General features: G+C 33.3%; 2 protein-coding genes across 2 annotated transcripts in view; one reads left to right on the top strand and one right to left on the bottom strand.

Annotated features, from left to right (window-relative positions):
* LOC138334429 (serine-rich adhesin for platelets-like) overlaps positions 1-3141 on the top strand; it is a 34011-nt gene extending 30870 nt beyond the window's left edge. Inside the window, exons 19-20 of the mRNA XM_069283094.1 lie at positions 1820-1935; positions 2314-3141. Coding sequence (XP_069139195.1) covers positions 1820-1935; positions 2314-2379 — 182 coding nt within the window. The 3' untranslated portion in view covers positions 2380-3141. The remainder of the gene's footprint in view (positions 1-1819; positions 1936-2313) is intronic.
* A 6916-nt stretch (positions 3142-10057) lies between these two features.
* LOC138334428 (ADAM 17-like protease) overlaps positions 10058-12031 on the bottom strand; it is a 62361-nt gene continuing 60387 nt past the window's right edge. Inside the window, exon 20 of the mRNA XM_069283093.1 lies at positions 10058-11182. Coding sequence (XP_069139194.1) covers positions 11102-11182 — 81 coding nt within the window. The 3' untranslated portion in view covers positions 10058-11101. The remainder of the gene's footprint in view (positions 11183-12031) is intronic.

Genomic DNA, 12031 nt, shown 5'->3' with positions numbered 1-12031 from the left:
CCCGGCTCTTCAAAAAGAATTAACTACAAAAACAGGATGGTATATGCAAACTCTCTGTTTACAAAAGTAGTTACATGTAGTAATAATGGTAAATATCCAAATGCTCCTTGCTAACGGTGTAGACTCACTGACTGGTAGAACCGGAATATTGTATCAACTGCAGCCCGTCTGGCATTCTTGAACGTTTTCCATAAATTGAAGTTTGCAGTTCATTTCTGTTGATAACCGTTGATCGCAGTAAACTTGCTGCCGTCCGCCATAATAATGACGTCACAATAGACTGTCCCGACGTCATTGAATGAGGGAAACTCCCGTTACGCTATATTTGGGTACGACTCGACGTCGAAAGTGATTATGACGTCACATCTCAAGGGAGTTTTCCTCGATCTATTTTTGACACAGGTTACTGGACTCGCGAGAGGTATCTGGACTGAGTCCAGTAACCTCGCGCGCTTTTCGCCGCCGATTTCGGGGTTGATATCGCAGTTGATGAATACTTCTGAGAAGCGTATCGGCCAATCAAAAGACAGCAAAAGCAGCAGTCATATAATAATTACTGATAAAGCCTCCATATCATCATAGTTACTGATAAAGCCTCCATATCACCCTAGTTACTGATAAAGCCTCCATATCACCCTAGTTACTGATAAAGCCTCCATATCACCCTAGTTACTGATAAAGCCTCCATATCACCCTAGTTACTGATAAAGCCTCCATATCACCCTAGTTACTGATAAAGCCTCCATATCTCCCTGGTTACTGATAAAGCCTCAATATCTCCCTGGTTACAGATAAAGCCTCCATATCACCCTAGTTACTGATAAAGCCTCCATATCATCATAGTTACTGATAAAGCCTCCATATCATCATAGTTACAGATAAAGCCTCCATATCATCATAGTTACTGATAAAGCCTCCATATCACCCTAGTTACTGATAAAGCCTCCATATCTCCCTGGTTACAGATAAAGCCTCCATATCATCATAGTTACTGATAAAGCCTCCATATCACCCTAGTTACTGATAAAGCCTCCATATCACCCTAGTTACTGATAAAGCCTCCATATCACCCTGGTTACTGATAAAGCCTCCATATCACCCTAGTTACTGATAAAGCCTCCATATCACCCTAGTTACTGATAAAGCCTCCATATCTCCCTGGTTACAGATAAAGCCTCCATATCACCATAGTTACTGATAAAGCCTCCATATCATCATAGTTACAGATAAAGCCTCCATATCTCCCTGGTTACTGATAAAGCCTCAATATCTCCCTGGTTACAGATAAAGCCTCCATATCATCATAGTTACTGATAAAGCCTTCATATCATCATAGTTACTGATAAAGCCTTCATATCACCCTAGTTACTGATAAAGCCTTCATATCACCCTAGTAACTAATAAAGCCTCCATATCTCCCTGGTTACTGATAAAGCCTCCATATCACCCTAGTTACTGATAAAGCCTCAATATCTCCCTAGTTTCTGATACATCCTACAAAGCACCCTAATTACTGATAAATTTCCTCAGTTAATGACAAAGTCATACTTTACAGTTTACATTTTCATGTACATATAGATGTATTCTGAGAACCATAGTAGTACATTTTTGTACATCATCTTTTAGATTTTAAGGGTATAGATCAAAAATATACCTTAGCTGCATTCTGTCTAGGCCCCTGGATCAAATATATATTTATATTAACTATACAAAGATCATCCTAGTTACTGCGGCTTTAATATAACAAAAAGCAAGCACATGTTCCTTACTAAAATGCTTCACATGCATCTAGTAAAATTCTATTTTTCATCTTCATCAGGTTCTTGTAAACACTTGAAGTCAATACACATTTCCTTCTGTCCAGAAGACATAACTACAGATCCAGACTCTAAAGAAATCAGAGAAAACTTTAACAAGCGTGTCAAGTCCTTGGAGGTTCGTATCTACACTCATTCTGCATTCGCATACCAGTATTACACAGTTATCTCCCCTTATGGGAGGTACCTAATTGGGATGTCATATGTTTATGTTTATGAGCATAATGTCATATATCTTAAAGAAACCAACATTGGTTCTACACACAAAATCATGACATCACAATGGATGCCTACAGGAAAGGGAGGTAACTTTGTAATATGAAAAGACAGAATTCCTTTACAGAATTTTATCCACACCTGTAACATGTTTTATAAGTGTTACCTATTCAATGAACTCTTTTACCATTTTACCATCTTTTTAATCATGAAATATAATTCAAAGACATCCTACAGCTACTAAAAATTTATAATTACTTCATGTTTTGTTTTGCTTCAGAAGCTGAAGAAGAAAGGGGGATTGTGGAATATTCTCAAGCTTGAAGTTCACAAAGTACAAGATTAAAAATTTGGATTTTAAATTTGTCTAACTAAGACTATATGGGAAATAATTCCATTTAATTTTCAAAAGACATGCTTCATTCATTTCTATTTTTGTGTATAAAGTACGAGATGAAAAATTTCCATTTTAAATGTGCTTAGCTTAGACTATGTGGGAAAAATATTCCATTTAATTTTCAAAAGACATGTTTCTTTCATTTCTATTGTTGTATTAAGATTAAATCTATGATACCGAAATAAGAATATTGATCCAGATATACATTCAGATATTGATGTCTTACCTCAGTATGAAAGTTTGTCCTGTACCTCAAGTGTATGGGGCCTGGCGAAAATGTATACGTTTAGATATGTAAAGGTGTAATCTCCCTTCCATCCTTAAACTTTAAATGCTGTTTTGAAGAACTGTTCCTATTGTTTTCATTTTTTTATACAAATGTTCAACATTAGATACATGATATAATGGCATGACAAAAATGTATGCAAAAGTGTAACCGTCCTTCTACTTATTATTAATATTTTTCTTTTTTGTTAAACAAATGTTTTAATTAGATATTTATAACTATCTAAAATCTTATAATTTAGATCATTCTCCAATACCCATTGAGGTAATGTATATGGTATGAACACTGAAGTGGGTTAAGAACCAGGTCTACCAAGCTTTTCTTTCTCACAAAGATGAAATATCATTTGTTTAGGAAATATACAGATTAGTTTTTAAATATTATAAGCATCATTTTGTATCAATAAAATATATTTTCCTTTAATTACTTTTTGTGTTTACTTTCATTGAGAGTAATTTAACTCCTCACTTATGATTTTAACTTGAAGCTATATCATATTTTGATACTTTACATACATGTAGCACAATTAATGTTCAGTATAATTTCATTCAATCATCAATAATGTTAAAATTCCATCTCAAAAGACACCATCAACGACCTCTGTGTAAACAGATTCCCAGCTAACAAGTAATACACAATTACACTGACAATCTACTATTTAATTACTCATCTTCTATAAACTTACTTTATATGACAATGATACTGCATGATTACTGAAGTTTAGGGTTATCAAATTCATTGAAGCTGTTATGCAATGTATCTGCTGGTAGGTCAGGTAATGGTTATTTCCCTTAGTATCTTTAAAGATGCTCCACCGCCGACAAATGGTATTTTTTTACGAACAAAAACAGGAGCAGACGATTTAGTATTTTTCTTCAGTTGCAAAAGTTAATTACTTTACACCATTACCACCATTGAAACGTTTGAGAATCTCATTTTATTTTAAGTTAAAAATATGAAAAATAATCAATTGCTTCCCGAAAAAATTCCGTGACACTATATCCTATATGGAATGATGTACTGATTACGCATGCACTAAAGGCAAAATAAACTATCTTATACTATTTTTTGTGTTAATTAGACATATTTATACATGATTATATATAAACACCATTTATTATTCAAATGATGAACATCATTTATGCTCTGTCGGCGGTGGAGCATTTTTAATAAGGACAAAAAATATGCTAGGGTTATCTGCCTTGGTGGAGGGTTGTTTGGCAGTTTTTTCCAGTATGCCAAGTTAACTTCCGGTCACTAACATGTTTGAGCGACTGCCTGTGAAGGCACAAGCATGGGAAAATGCTACAGCATTAACTCCCCATTACAATTTCTAATCCATGCAGCCGTTCTAATCCACTATAATAGTTATCCCCCTTTGTTTCACTTCCAATATAGTGGCAGCCCAATAGACTACATGTATGGAGCCAATAATATTAACATTAATTCACAATGACAGGTGATATTGTCATGGAAATAGAGGATTCTGAGATCATCATCAAAAATGTTATCTAAAGGAAATTATACACTCAGAAAAATATAAAGAGAAACAAAAACAATTCTATTTTTTCTTTTTAATGTAAAATTAAACATTATTAATATTTTGTTAGAAAAAAATAAGAATAAGTAAACATAACATTATGCCCAGTATTATATTTATAAAGTATATATTCCTAATATATATTAATCATATTGTAACAAATTTGAATTTAAGAAGATATGAATTAGTAAGATATATACCTTATACATTGTACTAACATACCCAAGATCAGTCTTGAATACACCTACATACAATGTTTTTTTTATTAATGGTATACTGTATAACATGAAATTGTCATTGTGTAAACATTTCCTTTGATTTTGGTGTTACTTAAAGGGACTATTCAGTCTAAGAGAACATAAAAATGTGTACATATATCGGAAAAAACCCAGTTCTAATGGAAATTAGATCAGTCGGTTTTACTGTGATATGCCTGAAAAGCCCATGGTTGTGACATGTGTGTAGATGTTCAAACTCGCTCGCTGTCCGCCATTACACATTGTGGTCGAACTTCTTGTATGCAATGTAACTTTTGTCTAGAACTGCTCAAATCGCTCTGACAGTAGTGTGTTTACCTTATTAGGTGAATTGTCTTGCCTGAAAATCATTTTATCACCTTCTCAGTGGTTATGTAGTTTATTTGTTTAACGTGCGTGACTTTGGCTCGGGTAAAGGTACAGCGTCCATATTGTACCTGCTTAATCGTATTGATCAACGATTTGATATTTCAACGATATTAATTAAAATATTAAACAATAACGTGGAATTTGTCAATATTTTATATTATATGTTTCACAAGAAATGTAGAACAATATACCTTTATGCCATATTTTGCTTCTTGGTTATGTAAAAGAATTAGCCTGAGTGAATTGTCCCTTTAAGATTAAGAACCCCAAATCAATGAATTAACCAACAAATCATGATTAATGTATTTTTGTTGTTGTTTTTCCATCTGTTAACCATGGATATTTATATAAACTAACTTATTCGGAAGCTCTAAACCATGAAAGAAACCACCCAGGAGTATTCCATGTTATACAGTATGTTATCGCAGGCTATCTTATCACATACAAAAAATTCTTTCTGCTTTCCTGAAAACAAATACATAAAGATTTAAACCAGATGAAGATTTTAACGTATGTACTTTATCTCATAGATATATTCAGTTAATAATGATTTCTCCTTTATATGTAATTAAGAGATAAAAAAATCCCAGGGCTCTGGGCTGTGTCCACATCCTATAATATAGAAACAATGATATGTCATCTGCAGAACGCAGCTATGGAAAATGATACAGAAATACAAAACTTTCAAGGTAAATATTCAGATGGCTAGGAATTAGGGGAACAGGGTTCAATCCCATATAAACAATATTCTCATCAAGCAACCAACTTTCATTCCCAATACATTAGGATTCCACTATCTTTATACAGGTTTAAAGCATATATTTATGTAACAACTACATTAGAAACAGAAAGTTATGTGTGCCATAAATGTCCTCAGAGACATAAAATTGGTTTATTTTGGGTTTATTAGTTAAACATCCTATTAATAGCCAGTCATTTAAGGACATGCCAGGTTTGTTGGTGGAGGAAAGCTGTAGGACCCAGAGAAAAACTACCAACCAGCGGCCAGTACCTGGCAACCGTCCCATATGGAATTCGAACTCGCAAACCCAGAAGTTGAAGGCTTTTGATAATTTGTCAAAATATCTTAACCATTCGGCCACCATGGCCGAGGCAAATTATGATGTTTGGTTATATAGCCTTCATACTGTGCCATCAAATCTACCTAGTGAATACATGATCTGTATTTACTTATCACCGAACATTTACTCCAAATATTATAGCATAAAAAATGTATAGCCAAACAGTAGGGTGTTTCTCAGTAGTTGCCTCCCCTTACTTATCTAAGTTGGGCTTAAATCTGAACGGGTGAGACCCCAAGAAGAATTGATTATGATTGAAATATTTGAACATGGCTCCTTTATACAAAAAACCTGCATGAGGTGGATAAATAGAAAGCAGAGTCCATCTTAAAATCATTGAATAGTACTTAATCATACAACATATGGAAGTAAAGCAAATTGTAATTTAACATTCACAGATATCACTTGCACACAAAACACAAACTTGATGTAATTTTCATCTTTTGTTCCATTATCACAAAGGTATATATATAAAGCCCTTCAACTAGAAACATACAGTATATAAACAACGTGTATTGCTTTTGTCATAATTAAATAGAAACGGTCCACAAAGTCCATCAACTTTGATGACCCAGTGTCAGAGAAACACATACGAAAAGTACATACTACAAACCTACTTCCTTTCGCATACTTTTGCAAATTTTTCGATTCAAGTAAATTTGCGAAAGTTTATCTCTTTATCTCTAGTAGACACAAAAGAGAGTTGGCTTTACCGCTTACAGTACAACCTCACTCAACATTCATTCCCAATATTATCTGTGCTGCACAATTGTGCTGAACCTTAAAGCCTTGTATTTCAAAGAAGCCATCTGAACAAAGCAGGTAAAAATTAAATGACAATTGTAACTTTCAATATACAACCAAAACTTAAATTTTGTACAAGTCTGGTTATCAATATAATGCAGAAAAAAAAGTTCTATTCTATAAAATATTTTATCTAAAAAGATTATATTATATTCAGAAAACCATTCCAATTAAATCATCATCAGTAATCTGAAAATTCCATATGAATATTATATAATTAATTATATTTAGAGTTTATGGAATGGATAATGAATACTGAATTTCGATCAGATATTTAAAAATCATTGCGTCAATTAAGAATCGAGAAATTAATTGTGGATATATAATGTGAAACATCACTTATATCTGAATTGAATTTCTTCCATTATGAGAGATAACTTACACTGCTGCCTCTAATAAGTCATTGCACTATGTAGCTAGGACACTTACACCATATCAGAAGGGAAATTGGTTTACATTTATCTCTAATCTCTTCAAAAATTCATTACCTCAGATCTATTCGTGTTCCTCATAGAAAATCTTTTATTCTCCAGGCAGGGTTCTCACTAAGTTTCTTAATAGATGGTTGAAAATTTTTAATAGGTGGTTGGAAGCCCCAGGCCCCCGTGGTGGCCAATATTTATTTATGACAAAAATAGCCGGTTGTAAGCAAAGAAACAGATGGCTCTTTTTGCCAGCTACCAGCTTCTAATTTTATTTTCCAGGAGCATTTCCCCAAGTTCCCCCAACATAATTCCTGATTCACTATAGTGTTTCCCATATAAATCTCTGTACATATAGTATTTTCTATAGAAAGTTCTTGATCTCATAATATTTTCATGAAAAATTCTTTTATCTAACAGCAAATCCCAAGAAAACTATAAATCAATAATTAAATGGTAGGGAAAAATCAGGATCTCTTTACCTAATTGAATTTTTTTTAAATGTCTTTAAGTCATATAGTCTCTGGCCTCTGGGTATAAGTTAAACAACAGAAAGTTTTTGTTCATCAAGGAGGTGACAAATAGTCTACTTCAAATAACTTTCTTCAGAAACAACAAGGACATAGTCATTCAGATCCCCCGCCAATGGAGATATCAAAGCTGAAGTAAGTTTGATTGTGGAGACTTTTGTGTATGGAAAAAAACAGGAAAAAGGAAGTTGTTCTAAAGAAAGATGGAATATAATTCAAGTAGAGCGGGGCTGCAATTGTTGAATCAGGTATACAGCCTTGACATTTGTTGGCGATAATTTTCCCGTTTTTTTTTAAATATTTTACTCCACGCAGTATTAAATTCAAGGTCTGTGTTGTCTAATGTCTTAAGATACATATATCATTCAAATTTGACCGCAGTTTTAAATTCGTATTTTCTTTCATCCACCAAATAACACTGCCACGAATATAATCCAAATGTTTTTCTTTCTTTTCTGGTAAGTGCAGATACAGCAAGGTGAATAGTTTTATGAATGTGAAGCATATAGGTGAAAAACTATTAACCTGTTTATAACTAGTACAATGACAGTGTCATAAAGGGCCTAAAAAGAATGTGTTTATGAAGTTTCGTGGAAATATCTCTGCTGGTTTTCGATTTATGCTCCGGAAATGAACCTGCTACAAAAATATGATATTTTCAGCAATGTTTCTATGGTTACAGATAAAAGCACAAAATGTGAAAACCTAAAAATAGCAAAAGGCACTACTAGACCATAAGAACAATGTGTCTATGAAGTTTCATGGAAATATCTCTGCTGGTTTTAGAGTTGTGCTCCGGAAACGATTCTTACACAAAAATCTGCCATTTTCAGCAATGTTTCCATGGTTACAGAAAAAAGTACAAAAAGTGAAAACCTTAAAATAGCAAAAGGCACTACTAGACCATAAGACTAATGTGCCTATGGAGTTCCGTGCATATATCTTAACCGGTTTTCCAGTTATGCTGCGGAAACGAACCTGGTACAAAAATATGATATTTTCAGCAATGTTTCCATGGTTACGGAAAAAGTGCAAAAAATGAAAACCTAAAAATAGCAAAAGGCACTACTAGACCATAAGAACAATGTGTCTATGAAGTTTCATGGAAATATCTCTGCTGGTTTTAGAGTTGTGCTCCGGAAACGATTCTTACACAAAAATCTGCCATTTTCAGCAATGTTTCCATGGTTACAGAAAAAAGTACAAAAAGTGAAAACCTTAAAATAGCAAAAGGCACTACTAGACCATAAGACTAATGTGCCTATGGAGTTCCGTGCATATATCTCTTCTGGTTTTAGAGTTATGCTGCGGAAATGAACCTGCTACAAAAATATGATATTTTCAGCAATGTTTCTATGGTTACAGAAAAAAGCACAAAAAGTGAAAACCTAAAAATAGCAAAAGGCACTACTAGACCATAAGAACAATGTGTCTATGAAGTTTCATGGAAATATCTCTGCTGGTTTTAGAGTTGTGCTCCAGAAACGATTCTTACACAAAAATCTGCCATTTTCAGCAATGTTTCCATGGTTACAGAAAAAAGTACAAAAAGTGAAAACCTTAAAATAGCAAAAGGCACTACTAGACCATAAGACTAATGTGCCTATGGAGTTCCGTGCATATATCTCAACCGGTTTTCCAGTTATGCTGCGGAAACGAACCTGGTACAAAAATATGATATTTTCAGCAATGTTTCCATGGTTACGGAAAAAGTGCAAAAAAAATGAAAACCTAAAAATAGCAAAAGGCACTAATAGACCATAAGAACAATGTGTCTCTGAAGTTTCATGGAAATATCTCTGCTGGTTTTAGAGTTGTGCTCCGGAAACGATTCTTACACAAAAATCTGCCATTTTCAGCAATGTTTCCATGGTTACAGAAAAAAGTACAAAAAGTGAAAACCTTAAAATAGCAAAAGGCACTACTAGACCATAAGACTAATGTGCCTATGGAGTTCCGTGCATGAATATCAACCGGTTTTCCAGTTATGCTGCGGAAACGAACCTGGTACAAAAATATGATATTTTCAGCAATGTTTCCATGGTTACGGAAAAAGTGCAAAAACTGAAAACCTAAAAATAGCAAAAGGCACTACTAGACCATAAGAACAATGTGTCTATGAAGTTTCATGGAAATATCTCTGCTGGTTTTAGAGTTGTGCTCCGGAAACGATTCTTACACAAAAATCTGCCATTTTCAGCAATGTTTCCATGGTTACAGAAAAAAGTACAAAAAGTGAAAACCTTAAAATAGCAAAAGGCACTACTAGACCATAAGACTAATGTGCCTATGGAGTTCCGTGCATATATCTCAACCGGTTTTCCAGTTAGCAATGTTTCCATGGTTACGGAAAAAGTGCAAAAAATGAAAACCTAAAAATAGCAAAAGGCACTACTAGACCATAAGAACAATGTGTCTATGAAGTTTCATGGAAATATCTCTGCTGGTTTTAGAGTTGTGCTCCGGAAACGATTCTTACACAAAAAATCTGCCATTTTCAGCAATGTTTCCATGGTTACAGAAAAAAGTACAAAAAGTGAAAACCTTAAAATAGCAAAAGGCACTACTAGACCATAAGACCAATGTGTCTATAAAGTTTCGTGGAAATATCTCTTCTGGTTTTAGAGTTATGCTCCGGAAACGAACCTGGTACAAAAATATGATATTTTCAGCAATGTTTCCATGGTTACGGAAAAAATGCAAAAAATGAAAACCTAAAAATAGCAAAAGGCACTACTGGACCATAAGACCAATGTGTGTATGAAGTTTCGTGGAAATATCTCTACTGGTTTTAGAGTTATGCTCCAGAAACCATTCGTACGGATGGACGGACAGAGGGACGGACGGACGGACAGAACCCATTTGTATATCCCCCGCCAACTTCGTTGGGCGGGGGATAATAATTTTTTATGGTACATGTATATACATTGGAAGCAGCTAGAACACATGTTGAGAAATAACTTAGGAATAAAAAATATGTATCTAAGCTGAACATGATATATTAATATATTTGAGCACTCATAAAAATCTAGAACTTCTTAAGATTGTATAAAGTAATTCCTGACTTCAGTCTGTTCATCATTCCATGAACTATATTATGGCACTGCAAAAACCATGGTAGAATTACCAGATTCCCAAATAGTTTCAATGAATTACCATATTCACACATGAATGATATGGTATTCTCTAATCTCATTTGCTGCATTTCATAGACAACAACGTTAACCATCTCATCAAAGGTTTTAACCACACTTCCATTTGGAACAACTTTCAGGGAAGCTAGCTAGGCCACATCAAAATCTCTCAATTATTTCAGCTTCATCTTAGAAGTGGACAAGTTTTCAGCCTTGATAATTCAAAGTTGCGGAGTTCTCCATCCTTTTATTCGAATTCTCGCCTTACAATCGGGAAATGGATCTTTTCAGATATGCCAGTGCTACCTGGTAAAATTGTTGTATTATTCTGAAATGAAGAAAACAAAATTTGGCAGTGATAAGACATAAACAATGACCTGCATCAGTATCTAATCACCTTTCCTCAATAAATCTAAAACATCCATTTACTCTCCTCAATAAATTAAATCTAAAACATCCATTTACTTTCCTCAATAAATTAAATCTAAAACATTCATTCACTTTCCTCAATAAATTGAAGTTAAAACATTCATTCACTTTCCTCAATAAATTAAATTTAAAACATTCATTCACTTTCTTCAATAAATTAAATTTAAAACATTCATTCACTTTCCTCAATAAATTAAATTTAAAACATTCATTCACTTTCTTCAATAAATTAAATTTAAAACATTCATTCAATAAATTAAATCTAAAACATTCATTCACTTTCCTCAACAAATTGAAGTTAAAACATTCATTCACTTTCCTCAATAAATTAAATTTAAAACATTCATTCACTTTCCTCAATAAATTGAAGTTAAAACATCCATTCACTTTCCTTAATAAATTACATTTAAATCATTCATTCACTTTCCTCAATAAATTAAATTTAAAACATCCATTTACTACGGCGGCACAGAAGTGACACGAAAATTTTTTTTTTTAATGTAGGACAAAAAAAAAAAGGTTTTATGTAGGATGAAAAATATTTTTTGATTTACGTGCTCACGTAAAACTTATTACGTGAGCACGTAAAACATTTACGTGCTCACGTAAAACAGTTTGTGTAAGACAAGAAATATTTTTTATGTATGGTGAAAAATATTTTTTTATGTAGAACGAAAAATGTTTTTTTTTATGTAAGACAAAAATTATCTTTTTAAAGTAAGGTGAAATATATTATTTTCTTTTACCT

Source organism: Argopecten irradians, chromosome 11 (genome assembly GCF_041381155.1).
Source record: "Argopecten irradians isolate NY chromosome 11, Ai_NY, whole genome shotgun sequence".
Taxonomy (NCBI): Eukaryota; Metazoa; Mollusca; class Bivalvia; order Pectinida; family Pectinidae; genus Argopecten; species Argopecten irradians.
Note: the sequence above shows the minus strand (reverse complement) of the source record. Positions and strands in the feature narration are given on the sequence as shown.